The 17905-nt window shown below is 43.3% G+C and overlaps 1 protein-coding gene across 1 annotated transcript; it reads left to right on the top strand.

Moving 5' to 3' along the window:
- The first annotated feature begins 367 nt into the window (after positions 1-367).
- Positions 368-11970, top strand: SPATA24 (spermatogenesis associated 24). The gene is made up of 6 exons (XM_081856487.1): positions 368-523; positions 3860-3925; positions 4597-4727; positions 6192-6262; positions 9082-9188; positions 10834-11970. Exons 1-5 carry the CDS (start codon positions 443-445, stop codon positions 9186-9188), a joined length of 456 nt encoding a protein of 151 aa, XP_081712613.1. The 5' UTR covers positions 368-442; the 3' UTR covers positions 10834-11970.
- Positions 11971-17905: the final 5935 nt, after the last annotated feature.

Here is a 17905-nt window from a genome sequence, read left to right as displayed (position 1 = left end):
TGAGTGGGGATTTGAACCCTGGTCTCACAGGTCCTTCTCCAACGCTCAAACCGTTACACTACACACTCTCTGTGTGTGTCTTTTTGTGTATCTTTGTCCATCCATCTCTAAGCCTGCATTAGGGGAATTACGGTTTTTTCTCCCTCAGAGCCTGCATTAGGGGCATTACGGTGTTTTTTTTCTCTCAGAGCCTGCGTTAGGGGAATTACGGTAGTCGCTTTGCGGGCGCGCCCGCAGCTTCCTATAGGACTCTAGACCGAACAGGCAGCTCTGGCCCCGCCCCTCCCTTGTTCAGCTGCGACTGGGCGGAAGGGGCGGCCGAAGAAGTCTCGCGAGGGCGAAGCTCCCGTGATTCACGTTCGGCGCCGCTGCGTGATTGGCCGGAGGGGGGGAAGCGCGCGCACTTCCAACGGCCGGTGAAGGAGGGGGGGGAAAAAACAAAATGGCGTCGTCCGTGGCCTTCCAGCAGCTGCGAGACCTGATCGAGACGCAGGAGGCTTTGCTGGAGAGGCTGAGGCGGCAGGTGGGGCTGGAGGCGCCCGGGCGGCCGCGCCGTCTCTTCTCCCTCCGATAAAGGGTCGTGGGAAGGGGCGAGCTGGTTCCCTTCGGCCGTCGCCGGCCACCGAGCTGGGCAGCAGCCTGTGGGAAACGTTGGCAAAAAGCCTCGCGGATGTAGGCCTCTGCAGGCCCACCCGCCTCTGGGCCTACCCAACACTCTGCGCACACAAATCCCTATTATTATTATTATTATTATTAGTTTAGACACTGAGCAAGAACACTGCCGCTGCTGCACGTCCTACTTCTTCTTTTTTTTAAAAAAAAATGATATTTATTGAAGTTTTAAATTTTACACATCAACAAAGCAACAATACAAACACAAACAAAAACAAGTATAATTTCAATCTCTTTTTTTCTGGTAACTTACTTCCCTCCCCTTTCTCTATTCCAATTTCTATTTATCCAATCGGCAAATGCTTTCCCTTATTCTCCATTTAATTTTTAACCTTTCTTTTCTTTTTACTTAATCATTACCGCTGAAAACCACTTAACTTCTAAACCCATGTCATTCTAACATTCGTTAATTTTACAGTGTTTCCTAAGATAGCCCTTGAATTTCTTCCAATCTTCCTCCGCCGTCTCTTTCCCCTGGTCCCGGATTCTGCCAGTCGTCTCTGCCAGTCCCATGTATGGTAGTTTCATAAAACCCTATGTGTTCAAAGGCAGTAATTAATAATAATATATAATAATAATAACAAGAAGAAGAAGAAGAAGTTTAGACACTGAGCAAGAACACTGCCATTGCTGCACGTCCTACTTCTCGCCATTGACTGTAAAGCATAGTAGTTTCATAAAACCCTATGTGTTCAAAGGCAGTAATTAATAATAATATATAATAAGAATAATAATAAGAAGAAGAAGTTTAGACACTGAGCAAGAACACTGCCATTGCTGCACGTCCTACTTCTCGCCATTGACTGTAAAGCATGGTAATTTCATAAAACCCTATGTGTTCAAGGCAGTAAATAATAATAATTATATCATATAATAATATAGTAGTAGTAGTAGTTTAGAAACTGAGCAAGAACACTGCCACTGCTGCACGTCCTACTTCTCACCATTGACTGTAAAGCATGGTAGTTTCATAAAACCCTATGTGTTCAAAGGCAGTAATTAATAATAATTATAATAATAAATTTTATTTATACCCTGGCCAGAGCCAGGCTCAGGGCGGCTAACACCAGTAAAATCACAGTAAAAACATAATAGGAAAAAACCCAACCAATTTAAAATACAGGTTAAGATGCAGTTTAAAATGCTGCCTCATTTTAAAAGTAGCTCATAGATCAAAACCATAAGGGGAGGGAAACATAAGGGTCAGACTGAGTCCAAACCAAAGGCCAGGCGGAACAGCTCTGTCTTGCAGGCCCTGCGGAAAGATGTCAAGTCCTTCAGGGCCCTAGTCTCTTGTGACAGAGCGTTCCACCAAGTCGGGGCCAGGGCTGAAAAGGCCCTGGCCCTAGTTGAGACCAATCTAACCACCTTGCGGCTTGGGACCTCCAAAATGTTGTCAGTTGTGGACCTTAAGGTCCTCCGCGTGGCATATCAGGAGAGGCGGTCCCGTAGGTAGGTAGGCTGCTGAATACCAGTTTCTGGAAGTGCGAACAATGGAGGATTGTTTATTTCGTGCCCTTTCTGCTGAAAACAGGATTCTGGATTAGATAGGGGTTTTAGTCTGATCCAGCAGAACATAGGGAATTAAACATAGTGTGTGTGTTTGTATCTCCAGATAGAACCTCCAGCCTCAAAGGCAGTATACCTTTAAAGACCAGTTGCTGGAGGGCAGGGATGACCATGTGGGTTTTCTAGCGCCATATGGCTGGCTGTTGTTGGAAACCGGACGGAAGGCTAAATGGACATTTGGTATAATCCTGCAGGGTTTTTAATTATTCCATTTGCGCCTTCATGGCTCTGAAATGGAACCAATTGCCTCCAAGAACACAATGAGATTATATATCTGGTTTTATTTAAGGTGGTTGCCAAATTAAGATTTCAGCCAGGACCCTCAACATGATGTAAGGTAAAGGTAAAGGGACCCCTGACCATTAGGTCTAGTCATGACCGACTCTGGGGTTGCGGCGCTCATCTCACTTTATTGGCTGAGGGAGCCGGCGTACAGCTTCCGGGTCATGTGGCCAGCATGACTAAGCCGCTTCTGGCGAACCAGAGCAGCGCACAGAAACGCCGTTTACCTTCCTGCCGGAGCAGTACCTATTTATCTACGTGCACTTTGACACACTTTCGAACTGCTAGGTGGGCAGGAGCAGGGACCGAGGAACGGGAGCTCACCCCGTCACGGGGATTCGAACCGCCGACCTTCTGATCGGCAAGTCCTAGGCACTGTGGTTTAACCCACAGCGCCACCCGCGTATCTAAAATAAAGCACACCAGTCATATGTGTGTAGTGCTTGTTGTAGGAACCTCAAGGTAAATACTGCAATGTGTTCTATGTAAGGCTGCCCTTAGGCCTAGTGTAGAAGCTCCAGCTAGGGCAGACTGCTGCGACTAGGCTGCTGCTGCAGTTGGATGGCCAGCAGCATGTGATACTGCTGTTAAAACATCTACACTGGCTGCCCATATGCTACTGGAGCAGATTAAGGATTTTGGATTGATACACAGAGCCCTGAACAACTTGGATCCAGGATTGCCTGAGCCCTTATATCCTAGCCTTGCCCAGTTACCAAGAACACCCCTACAGGAGCTCAACTCAATCAGAAGTTGGGCAATTACTGTTGCTGGTCCCATTCTGTGGAACACTCTTCAAGCAGAGATTTGGCAGGCAACCTCACTTTTAAAGACTTTTCTATACCAACAAGCCTATGCAGTTGATTAAAAATTATGAAACTGCATCAGTGGCTGACATATAAGTACTTTTGTAAATAAAATTGTAGTTAGTCGTAAAATGAGCAGAAGCTGTAATGCAATAGCCATAAAACAGAGTGAGCCTATCTAGATAAAGATATACCTAGAGAGGTGAAGGTTTGGAAAAACAAAAAAATGAAACCGTGCCCCCCCCCAACCGTTTTTCTGTTTGTTGTTGTTGTTGTTGTTGGTTTGGTTGCTTCCAAAATGGGGACAGAAAAATAGGGTGGGGTGGGTTTTCCACAATTTTTTTCTTTTTTCTGCATGCTTTCACATCTCTAGATATGCCTAAGCCCACTGCAATCAGTAGACATAGATTGACCTAACTCAGCATAGGATCACACTGCAAAAATAACTAATATACATTCAGCATTCCCCCCCCCCCAAATAGTAATTCTCTTACACAAACAATTTATAAAATGTAACATTCTTTTAACAGATAGCAATGCAGAAAGAGAACTCTGTAAGCAAGGTGGAATATGAGGCTATTATAAGGAAACTGCAGGTATGTGGGCTTCATTTAATAATTTATTTCTGATATTTTTACTCTTTCTTTTGTTAAACATAATCAAGGCAGCAGTAGAGATTGCACATTCTCAAAGATTTGTGCAAGTTCCCCTGTAGGCTCATGTCTTGTGACAATGTCGATTTTTATTATCAGAAGTTAGTATCTGAATATTTGAGAGTGAGGGGACTCGAGTGGTGCTGTGGTCTAAGCCACTGAGCCTCTTGGGCTTGCTGATCGGAAGGTCAGCGGTTCAAATCGGCGCAACTGCGTGAGCTTCCATTCCTCTGTCCCAGCTTCTGCCAAACTAGCAGTTCAAAAACATACCAATGCTAGTAGATAAATAGATAGTGCTGCGGCGTTTCCATGTGCTCTGGCACTCATCACGGTGTCCCGTTGTGCCAGAAGCGGTTTAGTCATGCTGACCACATAACCCAGAAAGCTGTCTGTGGACAAACACCGGCTCCCTCGGCCTGAAGCGAGATGAGCACCGCAGCCCATAGTCAAAGTTTGACTGGACTTAACCAGCCGGGGTCCTTTTACTTTACACCAGAGTTGTGGCATATTTTCTTTGTCTACTGATGCAGTTGAATACTTCCTTTTTTATAATGTTGGTTTACCTGTTAGGCAATCTAATAACTTAGATTTTTCAACTGTATTCTAATTTACAGAAGGAAGAGGAAGAACATGCAAAGACGAAGAGTAACCTAGCTATGGAATCCGAACAGCTGGAATTCGCCCTCGGGGAGATTGATGTTCTGTCAAAGCAACTTGAGAGGGAGAAACAAGCTTTTGACACTGCGTATGCTTGTAGATTGGTGTGGGAGTCTCTGTGAAGAGAACAGGCTCAAGTTTTGTTGTCTGAAAAGGGGAGTTGGCGACCTGATAGTTACAGTCTCCCAGAAGACCACTGACTAGCCACTTCCCAAGGGACCAGCAGCTGCCTCTCCCCCAACCTCTGAACAGCCATGCACGTGCAAGAAAGGAACAGTAGCAGCTCTATCTCTGCTCTTGACCACTTCGGGCAGTTCAGAGGCTGGAAGGAACGAGAAATCTGTATCCTAGCACCTGTTTTAACAACTGACCAGCTGCTCCCTGAGTCTTCATTCTCCATTATAAGCAGGTGCTAAGATTTAGCAACTGCTGGATAAGACCAGAGTATACAGCAGCAGGTTACATGAGCCAGTAGCCTGACTGAGCTGGAAGTAGGGCTAGTATTGTTGGGCGTGCCAGAATTTTCCAAGCTAAGAGGCTTGTTTGCTGCAATGCTAAGCATGTTTTCTCGTAATTACGCCCTTGTAAACATGCTTAGAATTGCAGTCATACTGCGTGCTAGCCCTAAAGCAGTGTCCTCTACCATGATGTTTCGTTCAGTTCCCGTTTTTTTATTCCCACCACCCTACCCATCAGCATTCTGTGCTCACTGAGAATATTCAAAATAAAATAAAAATTCCTTCCAGTAGCACCTTAGAGACCAACTACGTTTGTTATTGGTATGAGCTTTCATGTGCATGCTACTGGAAGGATTTTTTTTTACATTTTGTTTCGACTATGGCAGACCAACATGAGAATATTCAGTCCACATTGTACTGTTTGGGGTTTCCCCCCTTAGGGCTGGCTATCTATTTTTACTTCTGTAAATGTTAGTACTCCCTCAAGCCTCATGTGTGTGGATGGTTATTTCTGTGGTGTTTTGGTTATACAAGGAACGGATCCACACTCTGAGAGTGAGTTCAGTATAAAAGAGAAAGTTTGGATCCTGTGAAGTGGTGTATGTAGATCTTTTCAAGTCACTGCAACAACATAACAGGAAGCTTAAAGGGGATCAGTGCAACGTACACACTTAAATCTGTAGCCTAACTAGCACTGTTCTACAGATCAGTCAGCTCCATAATTAGAAAGGTCAAGTTTCCAAAGGTGCATAAGGGGCATCCTGATCATCTTATCTGACCGATAACAACATTTGAACTAAATAAAAAAATTCCTTCCAGTAGCACCTTAAAGACCAACTGAGTTAGTTCTAGGTATGAGCTTTCGTGTGCATGCACACTTCTTCAGATACCTGAAGAAGTGTGCATGCACACGAAAGCTCATACCTAGAACTAACTCAGTTGGTCTTTAAGGTGCTACTGGAAGGAATTTTTTTATTTTGTTTTGACCATGGCAGACCAACACGGCTACCTATCTGTAACATTTGAACTACTTATTCCAGCTGTATTTAAAGGTATTGACATGTGTGACTAAAATAATATTCCTTCTGTTGTAGACTTTCTCGGGTAAAAAGCAAAGTGCGGAAGGAATCGATCCAAAAAGACAAGCTGTTGAGCAAATGCGCTGGTAAATTCACTCGATTATTTTATCGTCTCAGACTGAGGATTACTTGAGAAATTAACCCTTTTAGGCACTTAGCCAGTGTGGTGTAGTGGTTAAGAGCGATAGACTCGTAATCTGGTGAACCGGGTTTGCTTCCCCGCTCCTCCACATGCAGCTGCTGGGTGACCTTGGGCCAGTCACAATTCTCTGAAGTCTCTCAGCCCCACTCACCTCACAGAGTGTTTGTTGTGGGGGAGGAAGGGAAAGGAAAATGTTAGCCGCTTTGAGACTCCTTCGGGTAGTGATAAAGCAGGATATCAAATCCAAACTCCTCTTCTTCTTCTTAAAAGGAATGCCTAAAAGCCTAATTCCTCAAGTAAAAATGTATACTTAAAAATGTTGGCAAGCAGGCACTTGAAAACAGGTACACTATAGATAGATAGATACAGTAGTACCTCTGGTTACGTACTTAATTCGTTCCGGAGGTCCGTTCTTAACCTGAAACTGTTCTTAACCTGGAGCACCACCTTAGCTAATGGGGCCTCCTGCTGCCGCGGCACTGCCGGAGCACGATTTCTGTTCTCAGCCTGAAGCAAAGTTCTTAACCCGAGGTACTATTTCTGGGTTGGCGGAGTCTCTAACCTGAAGCGTATGTAACCTGAAGCGTATGTAACCCAAGGTACCACTGTATAGATACGGATACAGATACAGATATGTTTGGCAGCAGCTCCCTATTGTCCTGCGCTCAGGGGCATAGATGCATTTTCCTCCACTTTCTTTGCACCTTGTGTATTCTTTTTTTTTTTTTTTAATAATATTTATTAAAATTTTCCAATTAATTACAAATTAATAAAACATCCAATTTCAAATCTTTTTCCAATTACATCCTTTTAGGACTTCCCCTTCCCTCCCCCCCTTGTATTCCAAATCTCTCAAATGATCTCAACAAGTTCTTCTCCTCAATTCAAACTTGTTATCCTTAACCCAATTTTTTTTTTTTAAAAAAAACAACAACATTATTTTCCATTCCCCTAAAATCGGCTTATTCCCACCACGAGTTCCCCACTTTAGAATACCATATAGATGTATATAGCCTAAATAAAACATAGTTTACGCCTTTAAGGATTCCACATTTCCCACCCCCCCTTTTCCCGGTTGCGTTCCCAATGTTCCTCAATGTCCGATATTTCCACGTCTCTCTAAATCATAGTCCTTTGCCAGTCCTCTTTAATTTCGAATGTCCAATCATGGAAGGATTCTGTCTCAAAGAGAGGCCCATTTTTTCCATCCAGATTTTTATATCCAGGAGTGAAAAACTCCAAATTATAATCCTTAAGCTTGTCAAATCTGGATGTCCCAAATGTCCCCACTTTTGACTTGGTCCAATTCTTGTTATTTTGTTGTTCTTATTGATCAGACTCCTCTTTCTATTTCTTTCTGTCCCTGTTTTCCTGCACAAATGTCCTAATTCCAAAAGTTAGTTCCTTTACAGAGGCTTGTTATTCAGAAACAAAACATTACGTCAAGTTCCTTTCATTCCACAACAGATGATTCCATTGTCTTCTTCGGTGTAGTGGCCTCTGTAGTCATAATAATGTTCCATTTCTGCAGTTTCCCAGGAGATAAACAGTTCAGTTCCAATTTCCAGCTAAAACTTGTAATATCCCTCGGCTCCTCTAGGTGGATTGCAAAAACTGAGTTCTCTTCCAAATCGCATCCATTAGCCCTAGTAACTTTGTAATCCATATTTAAAACAATTTGTATCCAATTTATAACAAATATAACCAGCAAAGTCCTTGTAACATAGTCTCTATCTTATTTTCCGCTTTGACAGCTCTTTGACAGCTGTCAAAACTTGCCTTTCTCCTCTCCAAACTCCGTCATCGATCGCTCCCGGGGTTCCAGGGGGGGTTGTTTTTAAGTCCGAATTCTACTTTCCTCCTCCAGCTCAATCTCATATTCTTCACTCGTGAGGTTAAAAACTTGCCAAAATGATATTACTCCGATCTTAGTTATCAGATCCTTTGCTTTGACCCTTCTACAATGGAGGGGGTGGCTGACTTCCTTTTTTGCGCCTCCCCCGCTCGCTCCGAAATTTTTAAAATTTTTGTCCCTCTTTTTAGTCCAAGTTCCAATTACTTACAGGTTGTTCTTTTAGGTCCGAATTTTCAAAGGAAGAAGCCAGCGCTCTCCGCCGAATGGCATGCGGCTTCGCACGGCAGGGATAGCAGAGGACTCAAAACACCACGCTTCTCCCCGGCACCCGATCCGTAGCCTTTAAAAAGGCTCCTTCACGAGTCGGGAGGGCGCTGACGGTGTCAGCCGAGTCTCCATGTCCACGGCCCCCGTGGCCGTGGTTTTTAAGGGTCCCCGCATCGCCGGTGCGGTAGGACCCAGCCCCTGCCGTGCAGGCTCCCTCCGGAGCTCGGAGGGAGTCCGCCATTCGGCGATGGCGCCGACCCGGAAGTCTGCACCTTGTGTATTCTGTCAATGTCATGGGCCCCTCATTAGGTCTGGATCTGATTAGTGCCTAGATGGGTGATTACCCTCTGGCACTTAAACTGCCTTGGGTTTCATGCTGGAAGAAAGGCAGGATATAAATGTAAGAAAATAAATAAATATGTCTATTATTTTTTTTTTTTTTATCCTGGGCACAGAATTCAGTTTCTAGAGCATTTAGTACCTACAGCACTACCTATTTGGGTTGATTATAACCAAACCAGGGTAATACAGTTTGAGACTTTGCCGGGAATTCTGTGTACATTAACTTTGTTTTGTGCCCTTTGATTTTGATATTTGGAAAGCAAAAGCACAAATCAGTGATTTCCAAATTCCTCCTACAGAAATTGAGACCCATATTCAAAAACAGGAAGACGTTCTGAACTACAAAGAAAATGAGATCAGGGAACTGCAGAACTTCATCAACAACCAGAAGCAAACATTAAAGTAAGTATATATTTTTATCTAAGACACTTTTAGTAGATTCTTTGAAAATACGTAGGTAACTGAGTTAACTATTTCCCTTTTATTACTATTACTATTATTAAATTTATATATTGCCCTTCAAGAGATTCCAGGGCGGTTCACAGAATACAATACAAGATAAAACACAAGTAAATAATTAAAAGAAAACAAAACAATACCCTCCTTCCAACAGATACATTTAAAGGCTGTAGGATTTAAGTATTTCTTTTCATTTGTAATCACAATTTTCCTCCACCTGACACTTCCTCAGATCTCAGGGTGTGGTGTGAAATAGAGAATACTTCTCACTGAGACATTTACACCCTTCCTTTGGAACCACTGTCTAAATAGCTATTTTTACAGTTATCCTCAAACTTGTTTCATACTTGTGGCATCCCCTCCTTTTTTGTTTGTGCGTAAGCTTTCACATCCATTTTTTAAAAAAACAATTAATGGCAGTTTAGCATTATGTCTGAACTCTAAACTGTAGTTTGTAGAAATAAACCAACTTCATAAACCAGCTTTGTTGGTTTCCTCCCCTGGGGTATTTTCCTGCTTTCTTAACTGTACTATCCTTTCTGGGTTACGGTGCTGCTAGTGGTTGCTAAGTACCGTAGCTGTGGTAAATGCTGATAGATAGTGGTGCCTCGCAAGACGAAATTAATCCGTTCTGCGAGTCTCTTCGTCTAGCGGTTTTTTCGTCTTGCGAAGCACGGCTATTAGCGGCTTAGCGGCTATTAACGGCTTAGCAGCTTTAAGAAAAAGAAAAAAAACTCGCAAGAACTCGCAAGACGTTTCGTCTTGCGAAGCAAGCCCATAGGGAAATTCATCTTGCGGAACGACTCAAAAAACGGAAGACTCTTTCATCTAGTGAGTTTTTCGTCTTGCGAGGCATTCGTCTTGCGGGGCATCACTGTAATACAAACCAGTGATCTGTTTGATAAGGCATGTGTTTCTAATGGAGTAGGTGGAAGCAGTAACTCATTTAAAGACCCATTGGCAAAGAATGGGTGGTACAGTGGTGCCCCGCAAGACGAATGCCTCGCAAGACGAAAAACTCGCTAGACGAAAGAGTTTTCCGTTTTTTGAGTTCCGCAAGACGAATTTCCCTATGGGCTTGCTTCGCAAGACGAAACGTCTTGCGAGTTCTTGCGAGTTTTTTTTCCTTTTTCTTTAAGCCGCTAATAGCCGCTAATAGCCGTGCTTTGCAAGACGAAAAAACCGCTAGACGAAGAGACTCGTGGAACGGATTAATTTCGTCTTGCGAGGCACCACTGTATCGAGCTAAGTTTTACTCAGAGTAGATTCATTGAAATTAATGAACATTAATCCATCAGTCCATTAATTTCAGTGGGTCTACTATAAATAAATTTCGTTGAATACCACCCGGTGAAATTATCATAGGAAGTCCAACATTCTGTTTTTCTTTAGCGATTGGTTGTATATTGAAATGATTGTTCAGGAGTCGGCACACACATAATAGTGTTGCATTTTTTCCACTGATATTTCACACGTGCCGTAAGTACTTAGATGTCTATTTTCACAAAGAAAATTGCATGGCAAATGTTCTTACAATGTGCTTTCTGGTTTTTGTTGTTGTTTTGGTTTTTGTTGTTTTGTTTTGCAGGAAGCAAGCATCTGAATTCAAGATACAAAAACAACAGGAAAGTTACATAGCAAAAGTGCTTGGGAGAAAGAACAAAAAGGATTTGAAATAACCGTAGATGCATTCCCTTAAGTCACTTGGTTCTAATCTTACTCTTTGATGTTTTGAAATAAAAAATGAACTTCTAAGTTTTTCCACCAAGAAATTACTCTGCCTGTAATTTAAGTGAGATATTCACCTCTAAATGCCAACTTTCCCTACTTCAATTCTGTCCAATGGGACCAATGCTGGATGTATGAATTACTGTACATCTTTAGGTGGACAAAGACTACTGCATTGGATTCTGTATATTTAAGCATAAGGTACCATCTTTTTCATCTGGATATGAAAGGCAGTCAAGACCCCAATGATCTTTAAAGCATCTGTGGGTTTTAATAAAATCACTACTACATAGTGTAGTAATTCAATAACTATGTATTTATGATACTTTAATATGTTGTTCCTGGTGTGGGTGGGACTATGAGGTTACCATTGCAGCCATGTACATGTCTACTCAGAAGTAGGTCACACTGAGTTCAAAAGATGTGAAGGTAAGTGAGTAAAGAATTGCAGGAGCTCATTTCTAAGCTAGCACATGCCATTCAAGGCTGTCTATCATTTTCCCACTTTAGCTGTTTAGAAACATTTTCAAAGGGAAGTGGCAACAAATGGAAGAGAAAAACAAATAGCTTCAAACAATGAAAAGGCTGCCACGTGGTATATCTTCTCAAAGCCACACTCTTCTTTCCCAGCCCTGGGATGAGGCTGCAGAGGGTGGAGTCTTTGCAGATGCAGCTGGAATCTTACGCCTTAGCTGCAAAGATTTCTCCCCCAAATGGGTCTTGAATTCAGTGCTGAATTTGCAGCAAGGGTTGGATAGGAGCTCTAGCCAGTGGAACCAGGAATAAATTAGGACCCCTATTGCACCTGATGGGGCCAGAGGTAACCCACGTCTGTGCTAGATACTCAGTGGCGAGGGAAAGACTCTTGTGTACATGCTTCAGGGCATTTGTATCACATATTCCAGGATTGTGCTGCAGGCTGCAATCCTAAACACCGTTGCTAGCCTTACTGAACTCTCTGGAACTTCTGAGTTCCATGCATAAGACTGCACCAATCTTTACAGCTTCTCTTTGGCCCTTTCTGCATGATCTTTTAAAAACATACAGTTGTTAGTTCTTTTATCTCCTTAAACTGGTGCTTCTTTTGTAAAGAACATTTATTTTCCAAACACTAAAGTACAATGTTTTCTCCCTGGGATTATGCACTGCCAACTCTAGGATTGGTATATATCCTTTGCTGTTGTCCTTGTAAACTTAACCTGTTTATGTGGGTATTGTGGGAACCAATTATTGTTCTCTGTGATGTTAAGTGATAGGTAAACTTTTCAGTTTGAAAACTCAACTATGAAACTTAGTGCTGTGTGTGTATTTGTATAGCAAGTTCTTAACTTTCCAAAAGCAAAATAAATCACTTCTCTGAAATACACTGACTGGATTTCTTGTTTTTCTGCAACCGTACAACAGAAGATTTAAAAAAGAATAGAAGAGAGAGAAAATAGATGAAGTACTGAATTGTATTAGCCTGCTAACCACTTGTACTTGTATGTTTCAGGATACATTCAAAAACATTTGTAGTGTTTGAAGACCCTCTCATGTAGTCTAATTTGAACATATCCAGCTGCCACTCACTAATGTTCAGTGGGATTCTTGACTTTGTTATCACCCAGTTTGCCTTAAAGGGAAGATTTCTTTTAAAAAAAATATTAAATTACTGGTATTACCGTTAGGTGCTAAATAGGAGCTACTGAAGGGCAATTCCCTAAGGCATGTAATTGAAGCATCAGTAGTTTGTCCTTTTTGTTTTGGTTTAGCAGTCAGTAGGAGTAGAGTTCCATACTACTGATTTTGCCAAAAACATTATAATCTTTGGTTTTAATTTTTGTTTGCTGTTTGATTTTGTAGAAAAGATAATAGATTGCAGGGGGGGCCATGCAACAGCAAGACTACCACATTACCTAATTCATACTGTGGCAGGTCAGATTTCATATGATGGCATTGGTCAGGTGTTGACAGTACTATGTAAAGGATAACATGTGATTGAGGTAACACTTTATTCATAAGGGGAATACAGTAGCAGCTATGTTGGGCTATGTGTAAAAATACAGACATCTAGCCAGACACAAAGATTAGGAACATTAAACTGTTAATCACAGTGGTACCTCGGGTTACATATGCTTCAGGTTACAGACTTCGCTAACCCTGAAATAGTGCTTCAGGTTAAGAACTTTGCTTCAGGTTGAGAACAAAAATTGTGCTCCAGCGGTGCGGCAGCAGCAGGAGGTCCCATTAGCTAAAGTGGTGCTTCAGGTTAAGAACAGTTTCAGGTTAAGAACGGACCTCCGGAACAAATTAAGTACTTAACCCGAGGTACCACTGTACTTGCAAGAAAGCAGGGGTTTTCCCCCAGCTGTGGACTGAGCTCATCAGTTCTTTTAAGGCTGGACAGCACTGGCTATTATTTAAGTAGTTTCTGTGCCACCATCTTCTCTTAGAAGATGGGTAAATCCCAAACAGGAATGAACTAGAGCTGCTTGGTTCAGCCTCCGCTGGCTGATGTCCCAGACCTAGTGAATGCCTGGCATTTGGCACTGACTCCATCTGGAATGCCTACAGTAACGGGGAATCAACCCTCACAATTCATTCGGGTCTTGTACACTTGCACCTATACAAATAGCTGTGTGGGACTTTTCACAGTATACTGTTTTTGAGCCCAGCTTTTGGCAACATGCCTTGAACACTAGAGGCACAAGGTTGTTGGCATCCGTCCGTCTCGGGAATGCGCCTTTGGGGCTGAAGTCAAGCTGTTGGAAGGTTGCAGCGCCTGCTGTGGCTGTAGAGACCGATAGGGGAGAGACATGTTTCATTGCAGGTGGGGCAGATGAAGGCGTTCAGTTTTGCTGCTACAGGTGCACCACGGCGTTCCTTCTCTCTGCATTCCTCCCAGCAGTCATTCCTTCTGTGGTCACTGCTGTGGATACACGACCCGATTGTCTATCTCCAGGCACTGCGATCACCTGCAAGGGATTGGTTGCGGGCTAGGGACAAAGATAAGAGCTGTTTCCTAGTTCTGCTGGATCTCTCAGCGGCCTTTGATACCATCGACCATAACATCCTTCTGGACCGTCTAGAGGGGCTGGGAGCTGAGGGCACTGTTATACAGTGGTTTCGCTCCTTCCTCCTGGGCCGTGTTCAGAAAGTGGTGGTGGGTGATGAGTGTTCAGACCCCTGGGCCCTCACTTGTGGGGTGCCTTAGGGTTCTGTCCTCTCCCCCATGCTTTTTAACATCTATATGAAGCCGCTGGGAGAGATCATCAGGGGGTTTGGACTGGGTGTCCATCAATATGCAGATGATACCCAGCTCTACCTCTCTTTCAAATCAGAACCAGTGAAGGCAGTGAAGGTCCTGTGTGAGTGCCTGGAGGCGGTTGGAGGATGGATGGCGGCTAATGGATTGAGGTTGAATCCTGACAAGACAGAAGTACTGTTTTGGGGGGACAGGGGGCGGGCAGGTGTGGAGGATTCCCTGGTCCTGAATGGGGTAACTGTGCCCCTGAAGGACCAGGTGCGCAGCCTGGGAGTCATTTTGGACTCACAGCTGTCCATGGAAGCACAGGTCAAATCTGTATCCAGGGCAGCTGTTTACCAGCTCCATCTGGTACGCAGGCTGAGACCCTATCTGCCTGCAGGCTGTCTCGCCAGAGTGGTGCATGCTCTGGTTATCTCCCGCTTGGACTACTGCAATGCGCTCTACGTGGGGCTACCTTTGAAGGTAACCTGGAAACTACAACTAATCCAGAATGCGGCAGCATTTTTTCTTTTTTTCTTTTACTTTGTATTTTTGTATTTATGACTTTGTAAAATCTTAATAAATATTCTTAAAAAAAAAACAGAATGCGGCAGCTAGACTGGTGACTGGGAGCGGCCGCCGAGACCAGGTAACACCGGTCTTGAAAGACCTACATTGGCTCCCAGTACGTTTCCGAGCACAATTCAAAATGTTGGTGCTGACCTTTAAAGCCCTAAACGGCCTTGGTCCAGTATATCTGAAGGAGCGTCTCCTCCCCCATCGTTCTGCCCGGACACTGAGGTCCAGCTCCGAGGGCCTTCTGGCGGTTCCCTCACTGCGAGAGGCCAAGTTACAGGGAACCAGGCAGAGGGCCTTCTCGGTAGTGGCGCCCGCCCTGTGGAATGCCCTCCCATCAGATGTCAAAGCGATAAACAACTACCTGACATTCAGAAGACATCTGAAGACAGCCCTGTTCAAGGGAGTTTTTAATATGTGACATTTTAGTGTATTTTTCATCTTTGTTGGAAGCCGCCCAGAGTGGCGGGGTACAAATAATAAATTATATTATTATTATTAACACGGGGTTGATGCTGCCAGCATTCATGTCAAGTTTGCAGACACCTTTGTAACAAATAAATAGCTCACATTTTGCTTTCAGTTTAAAGGGTTAATTGACATGCCACTTTTTCTGATTTTTATTTTTTAAATTCCCAAGACTTTAAATTTAGCTCCATTGGTGAACCAATCTGACCTAGCGTATCCAGTAGCTTTCAGTCTTGGCATGCCCCCAGTGGATTAACACCTCCTGCTGTTACTTTGCTGATCTTTTTAAATAAATAAATTGGCTTACTGTAGTTTTCAGCAAGATCAGGTCATTGCAGCTTATTCTGCACATTTTTTATCTATCTGCAATGTCTTTGTTTGTGCTCCAGTTAAAGAATGGTTTTCTTTTGAACAGAAAAAAGGCAGGGGACTTTATTTATTTGACTTTTTTTATTTTGTGGATATGGAATCTGGAAGGTTATTTTAGACTCTTTTAGAATCTAAACGCAGCTCATAGCTAAGAATTAAAACAGGTTTGGCACTCTCTTTGGGATCAGACAGATTGGATCCCTCTACTGCGAATCGGCCAGCTCAGTCTGTGTTAGATATACTTCAGCTACCTTGGCAACATTTCAGTTTTGTGATGAGGTTTGGGGAGTTGGATCGATGAAGCCTTCTGACATTTAGACACTGAAATATTCACAAGAACTCACGTTGCACTAATAGTAGGAGTGCTTCCAGTGGTAATTTTAACCTTAATTTAGCAGCTGCTTGTCAATAAAGAGTTTTTGTTGCTGGTACTGTTGGAGTAAACTTCAACGCTCGGAAGTTATTTCAGTTGGCCCTGAAATAACTAAGTGCTTTACGTGCCTAGCATGAGCTACTTGAGACAATGGGAAATGAAAAATTAAATGATGCAAGGAAAGCATCTTTTTAAAGTGTGTTTAGTGGAGCTTACTTTTGCTCATGGGACTTGTTAGGGCTGGTGGAAGTTGTAATTCAATAACATCTGGAGGGACAAAGGTTCCCCACTCCTTTATATAATGAGATTATGGAAGTCTCCAGAACTGAGCTATAAAGGTCTGCATTCATTTGGGGCTGAGGGCTTTTGAAACCTTAAGTCATTGAGATCCATTTCTCACACACAGAAAAACAATTTAAAATACATCTGAATATTTGGGCTGCAATGCAATTTGATTTAGTCCATGTTGGTCTATTTAACAGAGCAAGATATGCAATGACAGAACAGGAGAAATGAGGCAGTTCACAAAAATAAGAATTTTATGTGGGGCAAAAGTCAAGTTCAGCTTTGATACCACAACAGTACTCTCACTCCTTATGAAATGTGCAAAGATTATTCTCTAGGGACAGGCTTTCCAGCTCCAGTATCTATCAGCTGATGTAGTGGCAGCAAGTGGGGGCAGGGAGGCAAATAAGCTGAACATATCAATGGAAGTCATGAAAGCAGAGAGATAAAGAGCAACCTGATATTCAAGTACAGCAGTTGACCTCAGAAATACACGTTTTAGGTGCCCAGATATTTTCCCAACGGGACCTGCATGACTTGCAGGCAGTGATTACTCAAAGCACCCATTTATTTCTACGTAATCTGCTGCCATGCAAGTATGTTTAGGATTGTAAGGTAAAGGTACAGGGACCCCTGACCATTAGGTCCAGTCATGACTGACTCTGGGGTTGCGGCGCTCATCTCGCTTTATTGGCTGAGGGAGCCGGCGTACAGCTTCCGGGTCATGTGGCCAGCATGACTAAGCCACTTCTGGCGAACCAGAGCAGCGCACGGAAACACCATTTACCTTCCCACCGGAGTGGTACCTATTTATCTACTTGCACTTTGAAGTGCTTTCGAACTGCTAGGTGGGCAGGAGCTAGGTTAGGATTGTAGCCTGTGCATTTAAAAAATATATCCCAAGGGTGCATACCCACAGAGCATCAGAACTGCTCATGAGTTAAGTCCTCAAATCAGCTTTGTGAGGAGGCCTGCTGAGCTCACTCTTCTGAGTAGAGATCTGGTGGCAAGTACTTTTCTGTGGCTTGAAATTGAGCCCTCATCACACTAGATCTCATGCACATTCAATGAAGCTGAATGTTCAGGACAGATAAAATACATATTTGTGCAGTGCATAGTTCAGGAGGCAGTGAATCCGCTTTAAAAGAGGATTAGACAAATTCATTGTGACGAGGGCTATCAATGGCTACAAAACCATGGTGGTTGTTATGTACTGAAGTTCTCACCCTGGCCAGCAGGGGGATACTGTAGATAGTTTTCACTCAGGTCCACATATGCAAATAAGGAACTGAAAGTGACGTTCAGTGATTGGATAGTTACAGAAAATTGTTACTGTTGCATTGTAGTGGAGCTCTATATAAGCAGGTTGGCTGAACCCTTCAGTTCAGTTCTGTTCTGGCCTGTGAATAAACAAGAGCTGTTTGAAGAATCGCTGTGTCGTCTGATATGTTCACCCACAACTTAACACTTGTCTGCCTCCACAGTTGGAGGCAACAGTGCTTTCGGATACCAGTTGCTGGAAACCACGCTTGTGTTTGTGTTTCGCTTGCAGCGTTTCCCACAGGCATCTGGTGGGCTACTGAGAAGATGGGCACATGAAGATATTGGACTTTTTGGAGTTGGCTGACCTTACTGGAAG

The sequence above is a fragment of the Podarcis erhardii genome, assembly GCF_964252035.2.
Source record: "Podarcis erhardii genome assembly, chromosome: 3".
Lineage (NCBI taxonomy): Eukaryota > Metazoa > Chordata > Lepidosauria > Squamata > Lacertidae > Podarcis > Podarcis erhardii.
Note: the sequence above shows the minus strand (reverse complement) of the source record. Positions and strands in the feature narration are given on the sequence as shown.

What these genes read in the sequence shown, in the direction of transcription:
- SPATA24 (XM_081856487.1), top strand. Translation starts at nt 443, where the DNA reads ATGGCGTCGTCCGTGGCCTTCCAGCAGCTGCGAGACCTGATCGAGACG. An exon ending in CTATTATAAGGAAACTGCAG is followed by an intron (nt 3,926 to 4,596) that starts GTATGTGGGCTT and finishes TCTAATTTACAG; the next exon opens with AAGGAAGAGGAAGAACATGC. An exon ending in AAACAAGCTTTTGACACTGC is followed by an intron (nt 4,728 to 6,191) that starts GTATGCTTGTAG and finishes CTTCTGTTGTAG; the next exon opens with ACTTTCTCGGGTAAAAAGCA.